Source organism: Cryptomeria japonica, chromosome 11 (assembly GCF_030272615.1).
Source record: "Cryptomeria japonica chromosome 11, Sugi_1.0, whole genome shotgun sequence".
Classification (NCBI taxonomy): domain Eukaryota; kingdom Viridiplantae; phylum Streptophyta; class Pinopsida; order Cupressales; family Cupressaceae; genus Cryptomeria; species Cryptomeria japonica.
The window spans coordinates 40,580,659-40,600,907 of NC_081415.1; the positions used below are offsets into that span (position 1 = coordinate 40,580,659).

General features: G+C 38.6%; 1 protein-coding gene across 1 annotated transcript in view; it reads left to right on the forward strand.

The window, feature by feature from the left end:
* Positions 1–20,249, forward strand: part of LOC131076799 (alpha-mannosidase) — a 162,077-nt gene that overhangs the window by 22,353 nt on the left and 119,475 nt on the right. Inside the window, exons 15-17 of the mRNA XM_058014130.2 lie at positions 2,807–3,032; positions 3,189–3,310; positions 9,201–9,275. Of these exons, the coding sequence (XP_057870113.2) occupies positions 2,807–3,032; positions 3,189–3,310; positions 9,201–9,275 (423 nt within the window). The remainder of the gene's footprint in view (positions 1–2,806; positions 3,033–3,188; positions 3,311–9,200; positions 9,276–20,249) is intronic.

Genomic DNA, 20,249 nt, shown 5'->3' on the forward strand with positions numbered 1-20,249 from the left:
GGCTTGCTAGATTGAATTTATTACAGGCTATGAATTAATACTCACACCTCTTTCATGGCAAGAGATCTAAAAATAGGTGATCTAAAGACAGCTGACTCCAAACTATAAATAATGAACGCTAAAAACAGAATTGGCTCCTTGTGCTAGACATAGAGATTGCTAAAAATAGTGAATCCCATAATATGTGACTCCAAACTAACCCTTTTAAAAACCTTGAAACTCTACTCATGCATCCCTCCTTCGTATAGGCATGTCTTTTTGCTGTCAGGCACTCCTGAATGTGGGCTGACAAAAAAGACTTGCTTTGTATTGGCATTCTCTTGTATCTTGGCACACACCCATATAGTAGCCTGTTCAAACTTTTAAAAATTACACTCCTTTGTATTGGTGCAATCCATTTTTTGAGTGCGCACCTATACAATAGATAGGTAGTTTTAATTTCAAAAGCTTCTTTACATTGGCACACATTTGTTCCTTGGTGCATGCCAATTGCTAGGTGCACATCATTACATTGCAAAAAAACTTAATCGTTGAGTTCCTTTGATCAGATACCTCCCTCCTATTTTATGCACATCGGAAACTAATTTGCAAAAGCTTTATTGTGTTTTGGTGCATGTCAACTGCTACGTGCACTCCATTACTCTATTTTTTTTAAGGTTAACATTGAGCCCTTGTGAAGTTGTGCCTAAATCCTTATGAAAGATAATCCTAGGCATGCACCAATGCATGAAAATAATCTTTTTCGTTTGTGCTAGCTTTTGTTGATGCATCAATGCATTGATGACTTAAATCTTTGAAGCCTATCTTTTTTTGAGGCGTGCATCATTACATTGCAAAGTTTTTATCTTTCTTTAATTTGGTGTGCTTACAATTCCTTTCACATGTCTATGAATTGCCTTGTGTCATTCTTTGTTTTGGTGCACACCAAAGCAATACCTCGGCCTTTAAAAATCTTGAAAACTTTCATCTCTTGTCAAGGCACATGTTGGAGGATCCCAACACACCAATACACTACCTTGTCACCGATGCATCCTCAAACTCCTTAAAACACATGATCATTCTTTGAGTGTGTCTTTGATTCCCTTTTGTAATACATTGCCTTTTGAAAATTTTGCAAACTTTCATCTCTTGTTAAGGCATGTGTTGGAGGATCTCAATGCATCAAGACACTACCTTGGCACAAATGCATTCTTGAACTCCTTGACCCACATGATCATTCTTTGGATGTTGTTGGGTCCCAAAATCGCTGCCCCACTTCCTAGAATAAGATCTCACTTTCAAGGTCACGGTTGTCATTATGAAGGTGAAACCTATTCATCCACAGAGGGTTAAAGGTCAACTCCATGAGAGTGAGTTTTTTCTCCTTCACTTCAAGCTCGACTTAGATTCAAGAGGGTGTTCCCAGAGGTATACCTAAATGATATTGAATCAAAGAAAATGGACAATGAAAAATAAGAACAACCAAACCCAATTACAAATTTGATTTCAAATACTATCACCAGGTCAAGAAAGATTGGTTGCAATAACCTCTATATAGATGACATGATTGTGTAGACATAACTCACATGAAGTAAGTCCATTCAAGTTCTCTTCAAGATTGATTCCCTGGTTGTAATACAATATCATTAATGCACAACAAATGATCCTATCTCTAAACTACTGAATATAATGCTACAAAGTCATAATTGATATGGAGAGAATGGCAAGCGAAAGCAACAAACATATATTGACCTAAGCATTTAAATGCATCAGAATATAGTGCTACTGATTTCACATACTTATCCTTTAATGAGTTGCACAAAGTCATATGTAAACATAAAATGATATATTACACAAAGATGTAATAGGTTTAGAATGTTGTCTCATTCATCAAATGACAATTACATCAAAGCAAGTGTGTTGAAGAAAATATCTCACAATACATATATTTTCTGAGTTTGTTCATACGCTATGGAGAAATAAAATTGAATACAAGTGCACAATAACCTCTGTATTGGTTCGATACACTCTTTGCCTCCCTATAGATGCTCTGAGAACTAGTTTTTCTTTCAAGAATGAACCCTTGACTGTTCTCTCTATTTTGCCTGTATTTCTGCGCTATCCAATCCTTGAAGATGAGCCCCAAAAAGGTATTAAACAGCAGCAAAGAGAAACTTTAATTTGCAATAATGTAGCTTTATCAAATGAATGGCAAAGAAATACTTCTTCCGAAAATGGGCGTCTTAGGTGAAGGACAATTGTGCAAGGTGGGCAAGGTAGTTGGGGGAGCTCTCTGCACAGATAGCAGGTTGGTGGGTGAGAAAAGCAATGCCATTACATTTGGTACTCGAAACCCTTTAAAAAGCATTTGAAAAGATTTTGAGAGGAAGGTTAACTTACATCATTCTGAAATAACATTTGCTCGCTAGAGATTGAGTGGTAAGCTTCTGGAAAAAACTGCGTATGTTTAATTTGTATCAACATTTTAGCTCACACTCTGTGATTCATCATCAGGATTATGATCTGAAATGTTGATACAGGTGAAACATACACAATTTTTTCCAGAAGCTTTCTGCTCAATTCTCATGGACATTAAAAACGTCACGTTCATTACTCTCTAGACATTTTCAATGACTATGTTGTTTGCTTTTATAGCAATAAACTTCACATAGAAACTTGTTTCAGTATGGTATTAATTTTTAACTAGTTTAACTTGTAGCATACATGTGATGGGATTTGTCTTCTACTTATTGGGCAAAATTTTAAACAAAAGGTTGGAATTTTTGACATTAGAAAGATCTAATCGAACTGCTACTTGTTTGAGCAGGTATCGAGTTCTGCTTTCGAAATTCTGGATTCTAATGGGAGCAAAATACAAGCACAATTTGTCCCAATCGATCCCACATTGAGAAAAGTTCATGATTATTATGCAACAGCATTTCAAGAAGCCTCAGTTCAAGATGGAGCATTGTTCAACCTGTATTTTGAAGTTGCAGTTCCATCTCTTGGTTATGTTGTATATTTCATGAAAGCTACAAAAACTGAAGCATCCTGTAAGAAATGAATGACCTTTTATAAAGACAAGTCTTGTGATCTGTTTATACTTTATCGCTTCTGAATTAATGTTTTAGTTTATGCTTGTGAATTTGGATATAGTAGCATTCCTTGGGCACACACCAAGGATGTTTAAAATGACAAACTATTTTCAGGGACTATTGCAATGAAGCCGCAAGATTTCAATGGGGACATAATTCTAGACTCAACCAGGATACAGATGGTGTTCTCGAATTCAACAGGGTTATTGAAGCAGATTAGAAACTATGAAGATGAAGTAAGTATTTTGATTTTCCTTACATCTGTTTGCAGGACTATAATGCACATTATCTCTAACAGGTTGGTTACAAGTTCCTATCTGTCTTTTAGATCACAGATGTATACCATCAACTTGTTTTTATGATTCATGTTAGATGTGGGCTTTTGATACCTGAATACAAAAAGACAAGGAGGAAGTCCTCATAGCAGTAATTATAGAATCTAGATATTTGGCTATGCAAACACTTTAGGTAGGTGAATTATTAAGTTTTACCCAATTTATCTGTACAAAGAGAAAAGCCCTTAGGGACATTCTGTATGGCCAGCAGAACCTTCCTCTGTGGTACAGTGGTACTCCATCCAATTATTAGCACAATTTAACCATAAAAATCCCTTGTAGCTGGGAAACCTTGCTAGCAGATAACTTATTATCCTGTCCTAACGATGACACAGTCTGGATTGATTTAACTATGAACTGACAATGAAATGGATCAATCTCTGATCATCAAAGAAAAGTTGCATAAAATCTCCAATATATCCCATAACTTTCTCAGAACTTTGGGTCCTTTTCAACCTATGCAGTGGGCTTTACTCTTTTCTATGGATGGCTTTCGATATCATGACACAAGGCAATGCTGGCAGTCATGTTCACTAATATTGATCTGTTGAAGAATTCCTACACATGCATGTATGCTAGTGACAGGGTATCAATTTAATTATAAGTTTTCATGCCATTTTTCTTCATGTCTATCCATACTCTTTATCCAGCACTTGAGCCTTTGGGTTTTGTCCTATAGCTTATGAATTTAATTCCATTTTCTGATATAAGTGGAAGTTCAATAGCGATATGCAGATATACAGAAGTACTAGAAAGCATGTAAGGCATACAATGAGATTGCTACAACTGTAAACACTGTACACTCATTATTATTGTGTACATATAAAGAGTGCAAATGATGGTCAAGGAAACCTTTAGAAGGAAACTTGTAAAAGAGGAAAGATGTGCAAAGTAGCTTGTAAAGGAATTGGATAGAGATATGGAGATATCTGCATTCATAAGCATATACAATAAAGTTATAAATATTAAATAATAAATACAATTAGCCCATTTGATGATGACTTTTCATTTTTCTGATTTTACATGGATAAATAAAATATACAACTGTCAGGCTTCCAAGAGCAGGCCAGAAGGAAACCATATCCTTCTAATGGTTCCTCTCCAACTTGTGGAGGTGCTTGAATTCCAAACTATAACTGAAACAGCTGTTAAGGAGTTTAAATACATGAAAATTTGAAATAGCTATGTGTATGGACATCTAGATGGTTGAAACAGTTGTATGTATGGGCATTATAGCAGCAAGATTTGCAGTGTAGAGAGTAGATAATTAATGTAGGAGTGTAGCTGTAAGTCCACATTGGTCCGACTGCCCCATTTTGAGAGGCATCCTTTGCAAAACACCAAATAAATTTATGACTCAAGCGTCCAAAGTTCCAACTTTTCCCAAATTCAAATAGATGCAGTGACATTTCAAGGTCTCTATATGGGGTCAGTTGGCCTTTGGGGCCTTTTCATAATTTAAAAGACAAAATTTAAGTGATAGAAATGACAAATCACTTTGATAAATGCTTAATATGCTCTTGCAACTGTACATTACTTTGCTCTAGGAGGTTTAAATCTTAGGGAATATCTTTTGTAGCACAAATTATTTTTCATGAAAAGGAATATTTGTTGTTATACCTCCATAAAAAAAACAGATAAATGTCAAGATTGCACATATATGGTTCACAATGACAATTGAATGGGCAAATGGAAGCTATGTTATGGTTAAAATCCTAAAATCCCTATAGAAGACCAAGAAATGAATCGATGCACCAAAGGAATTATCTAATTACATGTATAGGCAAATAAACACCTACATAAGCACCACACAACGTTCACATAATCCTAGATCATTAAGGGCTGACCTAGGCTTCTTCTAACACACATGATAATATGAATTTCTTTTCTCTAAGATGGCTACATCTTGGGAAACACCTTTCTAAGTGCAAAGCATTATTTCCTGCATGAAACATCCAAGGCATAATGGAGAGAATGATTGTTATCAAGAAATATTTTTTATTGTACTTCCAAAAATGAACAAATATCAAGATGGCACAAATCAGGATCACTTAGTGTTTAAAATGGCATGACAACTAAATTTGTAAAAACAAAATGCTATTTTATGGTTAAAATTCCCCAATTCATAGAAATGAGACTCGCTAAGTCTCACAAGTACTCATGAATCGCAAGGTGAGGCATTGCTGGTGAGTTTCCCGAGCTTGGACTCGGATTCTGCCGAGCTTTTGCTAGACTCGTAGAGTCTTGGGGTTCACCTAGACTTGGTGAGTCTGGGCCTAAGACTTTGCCTTTTTTTTTTTAAACTTTCAAAATTTTAATGCTTTTGTGGTTTATGACTTGCCCCCAAAATATACATAAAATATAACATTTAAGTTACTTTAAGTTATATTTCATGTATATATTGGCAAGATGTTTGAGAGTGGTTTCAGATCTCTAGGATATATAATGCAATTTATAGGTTTTAGAAGATCTTATAAGTTTTCAGATAGTCAAATATCACTAATCAGTAGGCTCCTATTAGCATTCTCTCACTCTCTCTATCTCACTCTCTTTATCTCCCTTGAACTCTAGACCTAACTCTCCCTGTGACTCCTCCTCTATCCCTTCTCCCCGAACTACAGGACTGATTTTGATGTAGGACTCTGGCAAAGTGGGCAAAAACAGAGGGGCATCCCTGTCGCAGACGGGGTGGGTGTCCAACGCACAACAGTCCCTATTCCTGAAATGTGGCTCCCCATTCCCACTCTATCCTGTCCCCGAAAGATAGGGTAACGTAGGAGACATCTCACTACTGACATAATCCTAGATCAGCACAGGATGACCTACATATCTTCAAGCTCATTTGGGGTTTATTTTTGCTAGAAAAAGGGTTAATGGCAACTCTTTTCCACATTCTTTACCATCTATTTTGCCTCATATTTTGCATTTCATGGTTGTCATAGAACTATATAAGGCCTATTTTGGCCAGGGATAAATGCTGTATGTATTGTCCTTACCTAGAATAGATGGAAATATGTGATTGTTTTGTATTTTTCTGTTAATTTTGAAACAAAATTGAATAGAATTGCAACTGAAAAATGGAAAAACAAGTACTCCAAACCCTCAACAATACTGAAGAACTTTTTGATTAGATCTGAATTGGATTACATCAGATCAGGAGGTGATTTACAAAATCTAGTTTCTGCAAAAATGAAGGTAATTCTGCACTCACAATTAGACTGCAAATATGGCAGTCCAGTGTACAGTTTGCATGCTGTGATCAGATCTGGAAGTACAATTAAGAACCCGAAAATTCTACAATTCAGATCTGGAAGTATAATTAAGCCCCCAAAAATTCCACGATTCAGATCTGGGAGTGTGATAATTCCCTAACTGCTGTGATCAGCCTTCGATGTCTCTGGCAGCCCTATGACAGCATTCTGATCTCACTAAATGATGTGGTTGTGTTGATGACAATGGGCATTCATGAACAAACCCTTGACTGTTGTTGTATGGTGGCAAATAAGAGTGCAAGGTGCGGCAGGCAGTCAGGACCATATAAAGTTCAGTGGACAGATAATGCTCCTGGAAACTCCCCTTTTCAGCTGCTCTGGTCCAAAATGTCAATCACGCTTCTTTGGTAGTTTGCAGCAGCTTATGAAGGCAGCAATCTGACTGGAACAGCTCAGCTAGCATAATGAATAGTAGCAGCCTTCAGAAATACTGCAAATGAATATGTAGATCTGCCATATGATTACCTTCCAATGTTGGTCCAGCCTCCGATAATGGTGCCCTATTTCAGGCACAATACCTGCAAAATGATGGTGACCAACAACCTTAAATGCGTGCCATCCTCTAATCAACCTGGGGTATGGATGGCAACCTCTCCTTCAATGTGGTGCTCAGAATTTTCATGAAAATGACAGAACCCAGCAACTTTGGAAATCAATGGTGAAACTCTTCCAAATGATGACCAACAAATTTGCTTGCAAATGAAATTGCCCAATCTGGAAACTTGATATAAATTCTCTAGAAATCAGCTCAAATGCAACCCCTCTGTGAGGATGCCCTAGACGGAAATGAAGGTTTTTGTTACCAATTCCCAAAATAAAGTCCAAGAGGGTTTTTGTCCTCTGAGACCTCCAAACAGCGAAGGGTTTTTATCTTCAGTTGTGAACAGAAATGCTCCAAAGTAAAAATGCCAAATGAGTTCAAGATGTCAAATGAAGCCAAGTGCCACCTTTTTACAACTTTCCAAAACGGGCCCATGGATTAAAATTTCTTTTTTATAATTAAGTGTTTAAATTTTTTTAAAAATTAATTCTAATAATATTATTAAGTTGGTCCCTTGAATATAAAATTGCTAGGCCCAACTGGAAATAATATTCTTCATTCTTTAATTGAAAAGGGGACATCACAATATAGTAGGTGGCAGCCAACTTCAGGAAGTGGTCCTCATCATTCTAAGTTCCCTACAAGGGGGGAACCTTGATTCTAATCATTAAATTCTGTTATTTCATGTGTGTTTCACCTCTCTTGATTATGTTGCAAGATTTGATGTACTTGTGGGGCATATAGCTGTCATTCAGGAATCCCCAGATATTTCATCTCACCTCCAAACAGAAAATGTTCCCTAGACACCAAAATGAAATCTGAAATGTACCGGAGACGCGAAAAAGAATGTTGATATGGAGGAATGGCCTACCCTACTCATTGCATCCTTGAAATTACTTCAATGTCCTCCTAGTCCACCAGACGGCAGGGGACATGTGGAATACTGATATGTGTGTCTGTGTGTCATGCATGTGTGTGCATACACACATATGATCATACATATCCTTAGTTCCAAATTATAGCAGCCATGCATTATGCAATCAACTGCAAATCATAAATACAAACCTGATTTGTTCTCAGAATTTCAGTTGAAGGAAAAATCTGACTGGAAATATCTTTATACCTGTGCTTAGAGCAAATTTAGTTTAATTCTTTCCCCACTACCCTCCAAAATATGGTTGCTGATCTTCTCAATAATTTCATTGGTATCCTGAATAGAAAATTCCTAATGTTTCTTAATCTCTTACTGCCCTGCCGCATAAGTCCTGCACAGATCCTTATGTGATGAAGTTACACACTAGGAGGTTAGTTGATATAAAAAATACTCGAAATATTCCTATAATATTGGCTGCCTTTGCTTTGTTGCTTGCAGATTAGTTAGGAAAAACATATGAGATGATTCTTCTCTCAATTACATGGAACTCTAAGGAAGTGGTTAATTGTGCACTCCTTGCCCAAGCATTGGTTCATTCCATAATAAAACAATCCATGGTTTTTGTTTTATGTGTAGGTATTCTGTGGGTCATGATAACTAAGAAGGCTTGTATATAAGTTTTGATTTTTTCCCTTCCCATTTTAAGTGTTTTCCGAGTTGCATAACAATACCCCGTAGTTTGGAAATCCTTCTTTTGAATGTTTCATGGATACATCTTACTCGTAGGCTGAAAATTTTGAGGAAACATATCCTGATATCCGTAAATGACACAGGAGATATTTTTCTGGGGCGTTCCAGACAGTGGAGTTTTAGAAAACAATTGTGAATAGGAATTGGAAATCGAACTGGGTGCAATGTGGGTTATAAATAATATTGCTATTTTTTGACATATGGCATTGGGATGGTTTGTATGGTAACTAGCTGTCTGTGTTTTAAATATGGATTGAAAATGTGCAGCATAGGGGAAATGAAATTTTTAATAGATATTCCCAATACTAGGGCTGGAAAAAGTTGTAACATGTTTTTCCTTTCTGTGTTATCTAGGTATCCATTCCTATGCAGCAGTCATTTTGCTGGTATAATGGAAGTGATGGCAATACCGGTGAGAAAAGAATCCAGGTACATTTTATTATGAGATAGTTTTATTCTGTGCACAATTCATGGTTCCTTTTTGCAAATTATAATAAATTTTCCTATATGGTATATTCATATGAATTCATCTTTTTTGTATGCATATGTAAATTGTTTATGCTAAGAATATTTTTGGTATAACAGGATATGTTGAAGTTTTTATTTTTAATTTCCCTGTTTTCAGCCTTTTTCCTTATTTTGTTAGTTGGGCTTACTTGATGAAAGTGCCAGAGTTATAACTTCTTAACCTTCACTTGTAACTCTTACTTTTAACGGAGATGGATTTTTTAGTAGATTATCTGCTTCTTCTTGTATTTTCACTTCATGTATGAAAGTAAGAATATGACAAGATAGTCAAATAGGGATATCATAATACAAATCAACTTTTTTCAAGGGCATCAAATATGAAGATTTGTGTAATCAAAATCAATTTTTTCTGGAAAAAAGCATATAAAGAAGGCAAATTTTGTTGCAAGTATTCCCCAAATTTGTTCATCCAACGCTAAAATAATCTCACATCCTCCACTCTGCTGCTAAATGCTGCTGGAATGCCCAAAAGGAACTTTCATGCAACAAAAAGAATCCTAATGTTTTTGATCCATAAACTTGGGGCAGATGCTTCTCAGCTACCTTTGCATGAGTTTAACCACTTATAATGGCTGCCTATGACATATGCAATAAGGACTAAAATAGGAAGCATCTAAAATGTGGAAATAAGCTACTTGCATTACCCACACAAAACATACAACACAAATCTACTCTTGAGAAATCCTCAGTTGGGCAGAAAATTCTATTAGTGAGCTGTGCACCTCAAGCCACTAATCCATAGTCATAGATGTTTTACATCGCCTTGTGGGCTTTTGCAGAAGCTCTACATCTCATACTGGGCTCTATCACATTTGTAGATTGCCTGGAAGATGATTATGATTTGTAACTCTTCATAATAGTTGAAAATAGAGGACATTTGCATCCACACACAGGTTCTGTTTTGCACATGAACTAATCCAAAATATGTTGCATCAGTCCCAATGGCTCAGCATACAACCTTTTCTGAATAAGATGTCTATGGCAGCTACCCTACACTTGCAACATGATGCTTCTCTACATTCAACATGCTCTACCTCTACCAGTTGTTTTTTAGTTCTTCAGTCAGCTAGGATGGGAATGGCTATCTTAGCCAACATCTGTTCAGCTCTCACAAAACACTGCCGGATAGTATGCTTTGTTCTAGCTTATATAACCAGTCAATTGACCCCTCTTAGCACTGTTGACCCACATGGCTTTTCTTTTGAACAACCACGTTGCTCATCAACTCTGTCAAGTTGGAGCTCCCAACAATGGCTTCCTAGACCATTTATCTTGATTCTTTTTTTTCTCGTTGCATTAATTGATAATTCTCATCTTTTGCCTGCCAATGATGGATGCTGCTCCAACTATTGCAAGCAACAGCCAATCAGTAATGCAATAGTCGTGTTCAGCATAGGAAGAAATGGTGATGCTAGCGAAGAGTAGTGGCCACCAAAGTAAGTAAAAATGCATTCCTGCTAGGATAGAGATATGACACATGCAGGTAAGATGTAACTGCCTGCCAAAGTAGGCATGCACAAGGAACACATACAAATGGTTTTCCAACAACAAACTGCTTGCCAAGGAAAACTAATAGGTGCCACCTAACCAGAAAATAACAGCTATTAGAGAACCTGACAGCCACTCACTGGGAGGAAAATCCTGCACCTGTTAGGGATTGCCTGCCTGCCCAAGGAAGTCAGTTGCTGCCCTAAGTAACTCTTTGATCTACTCTTTTCTTTTTGCCACCTTAAACCTGTTTCCAGCACTCACACATGGCACTTCATCTTCTTGCAACTGCTAGACAATACCGAGTCTGCTTGATCAAACATGCCCTTGCATTATTGTCATGGCCATAGCACTTGCTACAGAATTCAATAAAGCCTTGGGTCCTATTATTAGGATTGCTACAACAATACTATTCATCTGCTACATGTGTTCTAGTTGGTAAATAGAAGCAAAGTCATCTTTGGAGTGGCATATCACTTCTATTCTTATGGATGACTTCTACAGCAGTTTGAATATGTGGTATTTGCTACAGGTGACTGCACTACCTCCCATAGCTTTAGCAAGTTGCTAAAGGTGACTTGCAGCCTTGCCATGGGTGGTATCATGCACCTTGACCACTCTTGTCCACCTAGAACTAATCCACTCTTGGATCAGTTTTACTAACTACTCTGTAGAGTTAGTGTTAGGTTGAAGATGAAATGCTAAATTGAACACATTACAATGCCTATTGCCTGCTAGCTCTAAGACTAGTTGGCCTTTGAGTACATTCCTTAAACCTTCTACTTCATTTCTGGGATAAGTTTTAATAACAAGCTTAACAACTATGTGTTGACGTGGCTAAAGTCGTATCGCTACAACTCTATTCGGCCAACACAGAATAGAATTTACTAGTTGAGTATCCTATCCTCTTTTGAAATAAGGAAATCCCTAATGCTGTTTGGATTGATCACTTGGGTATAACCTCAATGTTTCGACTGTCAGATCATGACTGTAGGATAACTCAATGGTCTGATGTGTTTTGCTGGATACACAAAAGGGACTTACGGTAAGGTAGAATCGGTTATGTTCGTACGGGTTCCCTAAGACTCTACGTTCTTGATTCCATCAGATTTTTTACCTTTAACATGATGCTGTTTAGGCTTCAACTTTGATAAAAAAAGGAAAAAAAAGGGAAGGGAAAGAGAGAAAAAATATCTAATTAATCTACCTAAGATATCATATTCAGAAAAATAGATAGAAACCTTGAAAAAACTAGATTTAACATTATCAGCTAATAAAACACAATTTTGTAAAATCTAGTGCAATCTTCGAAGGAAGTTGGATTTTCATGTTATTAAACATAAATACAGAATCAGACATCCATTTATGTGATGTTTAACAATCGAACAAGAGCATAAAAATTGGTTCAGACTAACCATGCAAGAGGAAATGGCAATCAACCAATCCTTAATGGTATAAACACTAAGGTTTCTATCAAATATGATCCTAAAAATACTATCTGAAATCAAAGTACATAACAGGAAAATTAAAAGGTGAAGAAGGAGACCATGCACTCACGAGGAAACAAGACAACTTTAATATCCATTAATTCTGCATAAATTTCGCCAGAGTTTCAGCAACAATCTTAAACTTCTTACAAAATGAGGGAGAAACCATCTTTTATATAGATTTTCAAAATGGATGAATGAACAAGATCTATTCTTACAAGTGGCCCAGATTCATCCTACAAAATATGGCTGCCCATACATATTAATGAGGAACAAAATATCCCCCACCAACTACCAACTAACTAATAACTACCAACTACCCAATATAAAGTCGCTCCCCAAAAAGTGCACCTGCACGGAGCTCAAAATTTGCAATGACTTTGGGTAGTGTTGACGTGTATTTTGTACACTATCAAACACAGAATAAAATACCTAAAGGTACCTTATCCTCTCTTGAGTAAAGCCTCTGATTGCTGAAGATATCGTGGAAAAGGATCAATCAGGATGACTCCAAGGTTCTTCGTTGTAGGATCTCTACGTGTGGATAAGCTCTCTGTGGTATGATGTGATTTGCTGGAATCACAAGGGGACTTACATTCGATAATTGAACGTCTGATCTACTTTTAATATTGCTGGAACACAGGATTTTACTGCCTCTGATTTGAAAAAAAGGAAAAAGATGAGGGTGAGGAAAGGATCTAATTCTAACACTAAGAATGTAGGAGCAATGAATGATCTTTGATGAAATTCTAATTAAGTCTTGTTTTGACATCCCAGGACCATCTCCACAAGGTTAGTGCGATCTTCGAAGGAAAGCTTTATGATGTTCAAATCATCACTGCAGGCATAGACACCATCAGGTTGATGCATATCAATGAAGAAGCGACAAATTGAAGTTGAGCTTAGGCTGAACGATTCCAGTTGACTACGCAAGGCAAGTCTGCAATCAACAGACTGCTAGTAGTATGGATATACGAATTTCACCATCAATCAAGCACATTTCTTCCACTCATCTAATAACATGAAATCAAATACGAGAAGTATAGAGACCATGCAAATTGTTGAATCGACCCATAAATTTCACCATTTCTTCAATGAAGTTACAAGTCTTTTACAACAACATCTTGGCAACAATCTTTGCCTTTCTCTCTACTCTATTCTAATTGCTATTCTATCAACTAGCTGATCACCTTCTAACTACTCTCTATCTGCTAACTGCTTCCAACTATTTTCTAATTGCCTTTACAAATGAAATGCCAGGGCTTATATAGTGCCCACAATACAATTCGATGGCTAAGATCAATTTGAGATCAATGGCCAGGATTCAATAATAAAAACCCTAATTAGGGTTTGTTACAACCATTACATAACATTTAATGCTTGACCAATGATAAAATTGTATTGCTTGGACACATGTCCTCTCTGGAAAATTCGACCAATGGATAGCTGGGGTAGGTACATCGGAGTTTGTGCCACCTTCCATGAGTTAGGTACATTGAATCTGGACATGCTGAGGTGGACCACACTGACTGGAGAAGTGATGACTAGGATGCCACCTCGTCTGACACTTGTAACTTGGTAAATATTCAACTTGATGTTGTTGAGAAGCTAGCTTTAATTAATTCATCTGGAACTATTTGCTTCTTCAACGAACCCTTGTTTTGACTTCTTGTGTCCTTGATTTGCAGGATGATGATGTACCTCGCCTTGGAATGCTGGATTGGAAGAGGTCGCCCTTGTCGATGCTAGGCTGGATCGAAGAAAGTCGTCCTTGTCCTTGCTTGATCGTCCTTGATCTGGCTTGATTTTCCAATTCCGGGATCTCCATTTGATGCCTACATAACATTTCAAAATTAGTAATATATCTTGAAATCTAAAAATTAAACTTTAAAAGGAAGATTCAAGATTTTAATTAGGAAACTTCATGATAAATCTTGAGTTATCATTTCCTAATTTAGGATTTTCAAAGCAAAATTTAAATCTTCAAAAATGGTGCCAAGGTGATTACGCCATACCTCCACTTGGGAATTAACTCTAAGAAATGATGTAAAAATAGATGAATTTTGCTAGGCAAAGCATAGATCAAAGCTCTCCCTTGGATAAAATGCACCTCCTTTAGCTTGGAAAAAAACTCCACCTTCCTCTTCAAAAATCTGGAAATTCGCCTTCAAATGTCTTCACAACATCTGGAATTTATCCTCCAATCTAGCAAGAAATACGCCTCTCCAATAGCCTTCAAGATGAATTTCGCCTTCCTTAGCCTCCACACTTGGTAGAAATTCACTCCACACAAACTAGATTTCGCACCTCCTTCCTTGCTTCTCCAAATCGCACTTGAAACAATGAGTGAATGATTTGAATAATGAAAAACACACCCCAAATATATAGAGCGCTCACCATTTCACCTCCCCATAGGCCGACTTTGCAAGTAAAGGCAAAAAAAATAAAAAAAATAAAATTAAAAAAAAGAAGAGGCCGACTTGATAAAATGAATAAAAATAATACCTGAAGCGCTTCATCTTTTAATTTTAATTTAATAATAATTAATTTCAAATGCCTCAATTAATAAAAAAAAACGATTTTCCAAGGCTTAAAATTAATTATTACATGCTATGCGTTTTTCATTAAATGCCAATTTAATTAAAAATTTTAAAAATATTTCGAAGTTTTGGGCGAACTTGGCATCTAGTGTGGTTTGGAGGACATTGGCGTCTAGGCATGGCAAAAATATCAACTTGTTAATAACCTCGCTCTGGTCCCTGGGAGAGGGACAGGAGCACCCTTGCCCATTTTCACCAAATCTTGTGGTCTTTGCAACTTCGTTCCTTCTTGAAGCACTTTTAAATAACATTCCAATCTTGTGCCTTGATCCGGACTCGTCCCAATTTGGAGAGGAAGGCTAGCCAATGTGTTTTTCGCCCTGGTCCCTTGGTGAGGGACAGGAGCGCCTAGTGCAACTTGGGTTGTTCTCTCTTTTGTGGCCTATTCAAGTTATATTCAACGGGCAAAACATACTTCTTTTGACCTCTTCAAATCGCGAAATCACTTAAATCTTGCGAGGATAATGCAAATTCGGAATTCAAGCTCCGGTCCTTCAGTGAGGGACAGGAGCGATTTTTGTCCTCAAGGCCAAATCACTACAATTTTCATCTCAAATTTTCTTTGCTAGGGAAGATTTGACCTTACTTCAGGCTATGAATAAAAGTTAATGTCCAAAAAAGGTCTAAAATTGTGCATATAAAGAAAAGCGCTCTGGTCCTTCAGTGAGGGACAGGAGCGAATTTGACCTTCTAGGCAAAAAAACTTCATCATTTCATTGTCAAGTCTGGATGCTCTATCATGCTCATTTGGTCCTTCATTGTGTCTTTGATGTTTCAATTTGACCAAACAAGGCCAGGAATGGCTCAAATAAGACTTTTCGCCCTGGACCCTTGGTGAGGGACAGGAGCGCTTTGCCTTGGTCCCTTGGAGAGGGACAGGAGCGAAATTCGCTCTGGATCCTCAGTGAAGGACAGGAGCGAAATTTGACTTTTTGAACTCTCTATCAGGACAATTTTTATGGAATATAACATTTAAGTATAAGTGACATTTAATGTCACTTATACTTTAAGTTATATTCCATATATACTTTCAGGATGTTTGAGAGTGGTTTCAGACCTCCAGGAGTTATATAGCAAAATCTAGTTTTTGGAGGTTTTTCAGCCAGACTTAGTCAAATTCAGGATCAGGACATTCAGACTTAGCCAAAATGTCACTTATACTTTAAGTTATATTCCATATATACTTTCAGGATGTTTGAGAGTGGTTTCAGACCTCCAGGAGTTATATAGCAAAATCTAGTTTTTGGAGGTTTTTCAGTTTCCAGACTTAGTCAAATTCAGGATCAGGACATTCAGACTTAGCCAAAATTTCAGGATCAGGACATCACTCAAGCCGGACTTGCTTATCCATGTGATCCCCTGGGCGACACTCAAAATGCAAAGGCTAACTAACAAAACCCTAAAAGACCAAAAAAACAAACCCTAAAAAGCAAAAAAGCAAGGGTCCCCATTTGCAATGGGGCGATGTGTGAAAACGTCACAACAGGTAGTTGGAAAGAAACTTTATCTTGAAAAAGCACATTTGGAATTTAAAAGAAACAAATACTTCTAGGAAAGCACTTTTTCCTTTCCCGAGGCAGATGCTTTCACCGAAAACTCAACTTCCTCGCGCAAGTACCCTTTCCAAATGTCCCGGTTTGCCATGCGCTCTTCCCGAACATATTCTTGAAACCTTGTGCAAATAGGGAACAACTCCTTACTAGAGGGAAAAGGAGGATTGCGCATTTTGAACCGCGTGCCCTCGAGATGAGTGTCCACTATTCTCAGCCGCTCGTGCCAATCTGATTGATGATCCCCAAAACAAACTATGTTTGCGTGCAGCTTGGTGATGCATTCTATGTCTTCCACAGATCATGTAGTTTTATCGGCCCTCAACTTGGCATTCCATCATGACACTACATCAACATCTCCCATGGTATCCTTCCAGCCAATGACTAATGCCTTAAGGATATCTTCACCAATGCTCTCAATACCAGACAAGTCCTCCTCGCATTCCTCCTGAGTTTTTTTGACAATGTCTGCCATGTCCATCTTCATGCTGACAATCCAGAACCACTCCTTGAAAGTATTGATGTCATAGGTATCCAGGATAGTATGCAGTGTGGGAATCTGAGCGCGAGTCCAGAAAAGAGCCCTCATGAGTGGTTGAGTCATGCCAATTGACTCCTGGATTTTTGGCGTACTCTTTCTCTACCTCCACCATCTTCAGCCAAGTTGAATGTATTTTGAGTGTTCAAATACATCATCGATGATTCTCTTTCCTCTTGCCTTAATGCCTCAGATCCATTCTTTGACTGCCTTGGCAGTGTCACACACTCCTTGAAATTCAGCTGTAATTTTTTGTGCTAACGCCAATGGGGGAACATGGGACTCAGCGATATGTTGTAGCGGTCTTAACAGGTGATCTATGTATCCCTCGGCTTGCTCAGCATGAGCTCGATACATATCCCTTTCAACAGTTATTTCATCTAGTTGTGTGAGCACATTCTGCACAGAATCTTTGAATTCTTCTCTCTCCCGTTCTTTGGTTGCTCTTCCTATCGGGATGGATGTGATGCTATAATTGGCTAATGTAACCTGATCTGCTAGTTTATCTGTAGGTGGGGCAGCAATATGAATCGTCTGATTCCTTTGCTCATCCTTGGTAATCTTGGAGTAAGTCTTTTGCTTTTTCTTTCCTTTAGCTTTTATTTCTCCTATCCGAGAGCAGATATCCTCCAAGTTAATCAATGACTTGACAGTCGCTTTCCGCTATGCCCGAGCTATCAACCAGTCATGAGGGGTAGTTTGTCCAGACGTGACTACCAAATCCCCACTCTGTTCTTTGGATGCCTCAATCGATTCACTGCCTATCCGCTACTGATCGGACATAGAAGGAGGAATGGGTGCAGTATCCAATCCTTTACTCACGGTTGAGTTTTCTCCCACTTCATTGAGCAATTGCTAGGTAGCTTCTAGTAGTGGCTGCTCCTCAGTTCTACTGGGTTCTTGGGTTCTATCTTCTTCCCTTTCTCCCTTAACTGTGGTATCATCCTTGTTGCCACCTTCCTCTTGCCGCAACTCATGTCTGCTCCCTTGTGTGGACTCTTGTTTGTCAGCGCCTTGATTTGGTGCAATCTCTCCATCCTTGACCTGATTTTCAGGTCCCTCCAAACCAATGATCCGTGCCTCTATTTCTTGCTCACTTTGTGTTTGCGGATCATTTGCCGCTGATGCAATCGGATCATTTTGTGAAGGTGGAGTTGGTAGGTGATCAAGCTCGACCACATCATCTTCCAAACTGGGGTCCTTGGATGAGGTAGTAACTTCTGGCCTCCTGATCAGTATCTTTTCCCTTCTTGTCCTTTTTGACGTTCGGGTTCCCCTACTGGCCCTTGCCTTCTTTCTTTTCTTTTCAGGTTTTTCAACCTCCTCCCTTGGTGCGCTTGATGTTCCCTCGTCTTCTGAAGACTGGGAATCCAGAATATCCATCATAATATATGTAAATTGGGTTCCCTCATGGGTTGGCCTCTCTATTTGCTGGGCTAGCTAGTTGTCTGTATATCTTCTTGGACCCTTCATGACGGCTTCAAAGTCCATGATTGGGTCCTGAGCCCAATCAATGGCTGGCGGGAGGTCTTTGACTACCTCGAACTCTTGAACTTGCAAGCAATTCCCATAGTCCGTCACCTGATCTGGGACTTGGCGGTACTCATAAAGTCGCATTTGTTGAACACTCAACCTTGAGTATTCGCGCCGGTGGACCTCAAAGTCATTTGAACAATTGCTCCAGTAGTCCTCTATGGACGCCTTAGCCTTGTAATGCCTGCCATAGGCCTTCTTTCCCAATCCAGCAGGATCAAAGCACTTCCTGGGGAAGTGCTCCTGTAAGCAATATGATGCCAGTTCATCGAATGATTCCTCGGCTTGCACAAAATTCTTGAAGTGCACATCAAGGTTACCTATGATCATTGGGAATGTGAATCTCGATTGCTTTTTGTCCCTGAGTATGTTGCCTGCTGGGTGTGCCTGTCTTGCAACCTCCATAAGGACCAATCTGTCTGATGGGTAACGGGGAAGCTGATACGGTGTTCCCTCAAAACCTGATGTAGGAGAATCTAGGGAACTTAATGAACCATGCACCGTACTTTCGAATCAGTGTGGTAGCCTGCTTTGATAGTCTTATGTGCAACCCCCCTTGCATTAACTTGACCATGCGCATTGTAAAAGCGTCATTTACATGCTCATATTGACCAATCGCATATGCAATGTTGTTGTTCTCTCTCTGAGTTATGTCATAATAATGCAGCTGGGGGTAGCAGTCATATACTTTTTCACCTGATTTGGCCTGTTCCCAATCTCACCCCTTTTGATCAATCCTGGTAGCGGTTGATGCCGAGCAAACATATAGACTAAGTAGGAGGTCATGGTGGAGTACTTTTTCTCCTCGAGCTCAACCAGTTGTGTATGAATGTTGTCGCTGATGATTTGAGCTGAGTCAAACTTAGCTTTCCCATCGAAGACTTGCTCGGTAAAGTAGAACATCCACTCCTCAAATAGGTTGGAGTGGGGAAGTCCCATGACCTAGCTAAGCAAGGTAACCATGTTCCCATATTCGTTGTTAAACTCGCTTCTGCGGGTCTTTTTGCCAATCCTAGTGCTTGGGGCTTTTCTTTCTTTAAACCATTCTTCATTTATCAGTGTTTTGCACTGACTAGGATTCATATCGTAAGCGATTTGGGCTTCATCAATGGTTATTGCAGTGGCGCGTTAGGAAGCGGGATATCAAATGTTTCTCCAATAGCCTCAGGTGTGAAGTCAGCCATCACCGCCCCTCTTACCACCACTAATCTAGTTCCGGCTGGTAATGCCTAGTGGCTTCAACCACAAGCTCATAATTTTGCACGATCGGTGGGAAACCAGCAGCCTAAGCGATACCACTCTCCAACATCCGTCTGGGTTTGCCATATGCATTGGGAGAGTACACCCTGTTTCTAAAGTCTTGAATGTCTATGTGTCCAAGTATTTATCCCCTATATTGTCCCAAATACTTTTGTCTTTTGACTCTTTGATTACTCCGCTGTGATATTGGTATTTCATTTTCTTGAGCTTGCGAGGGATGTCAACTCTGGAGGTCTGCGATGCTCCTAGCGCGTCAGGTACCCTTGAAGACTTTGCTTCCGACTTAGGCATTTATCCTGCACACCTAGACATGGATTACGATGCAAGCCTTAATGTGAAAATATGGGTTAGTAGTGCCCACAAACGGCGTTAGCATGAGAAGTTATTTAAACAGCCACACAATTTTGAAATTTAAAAGC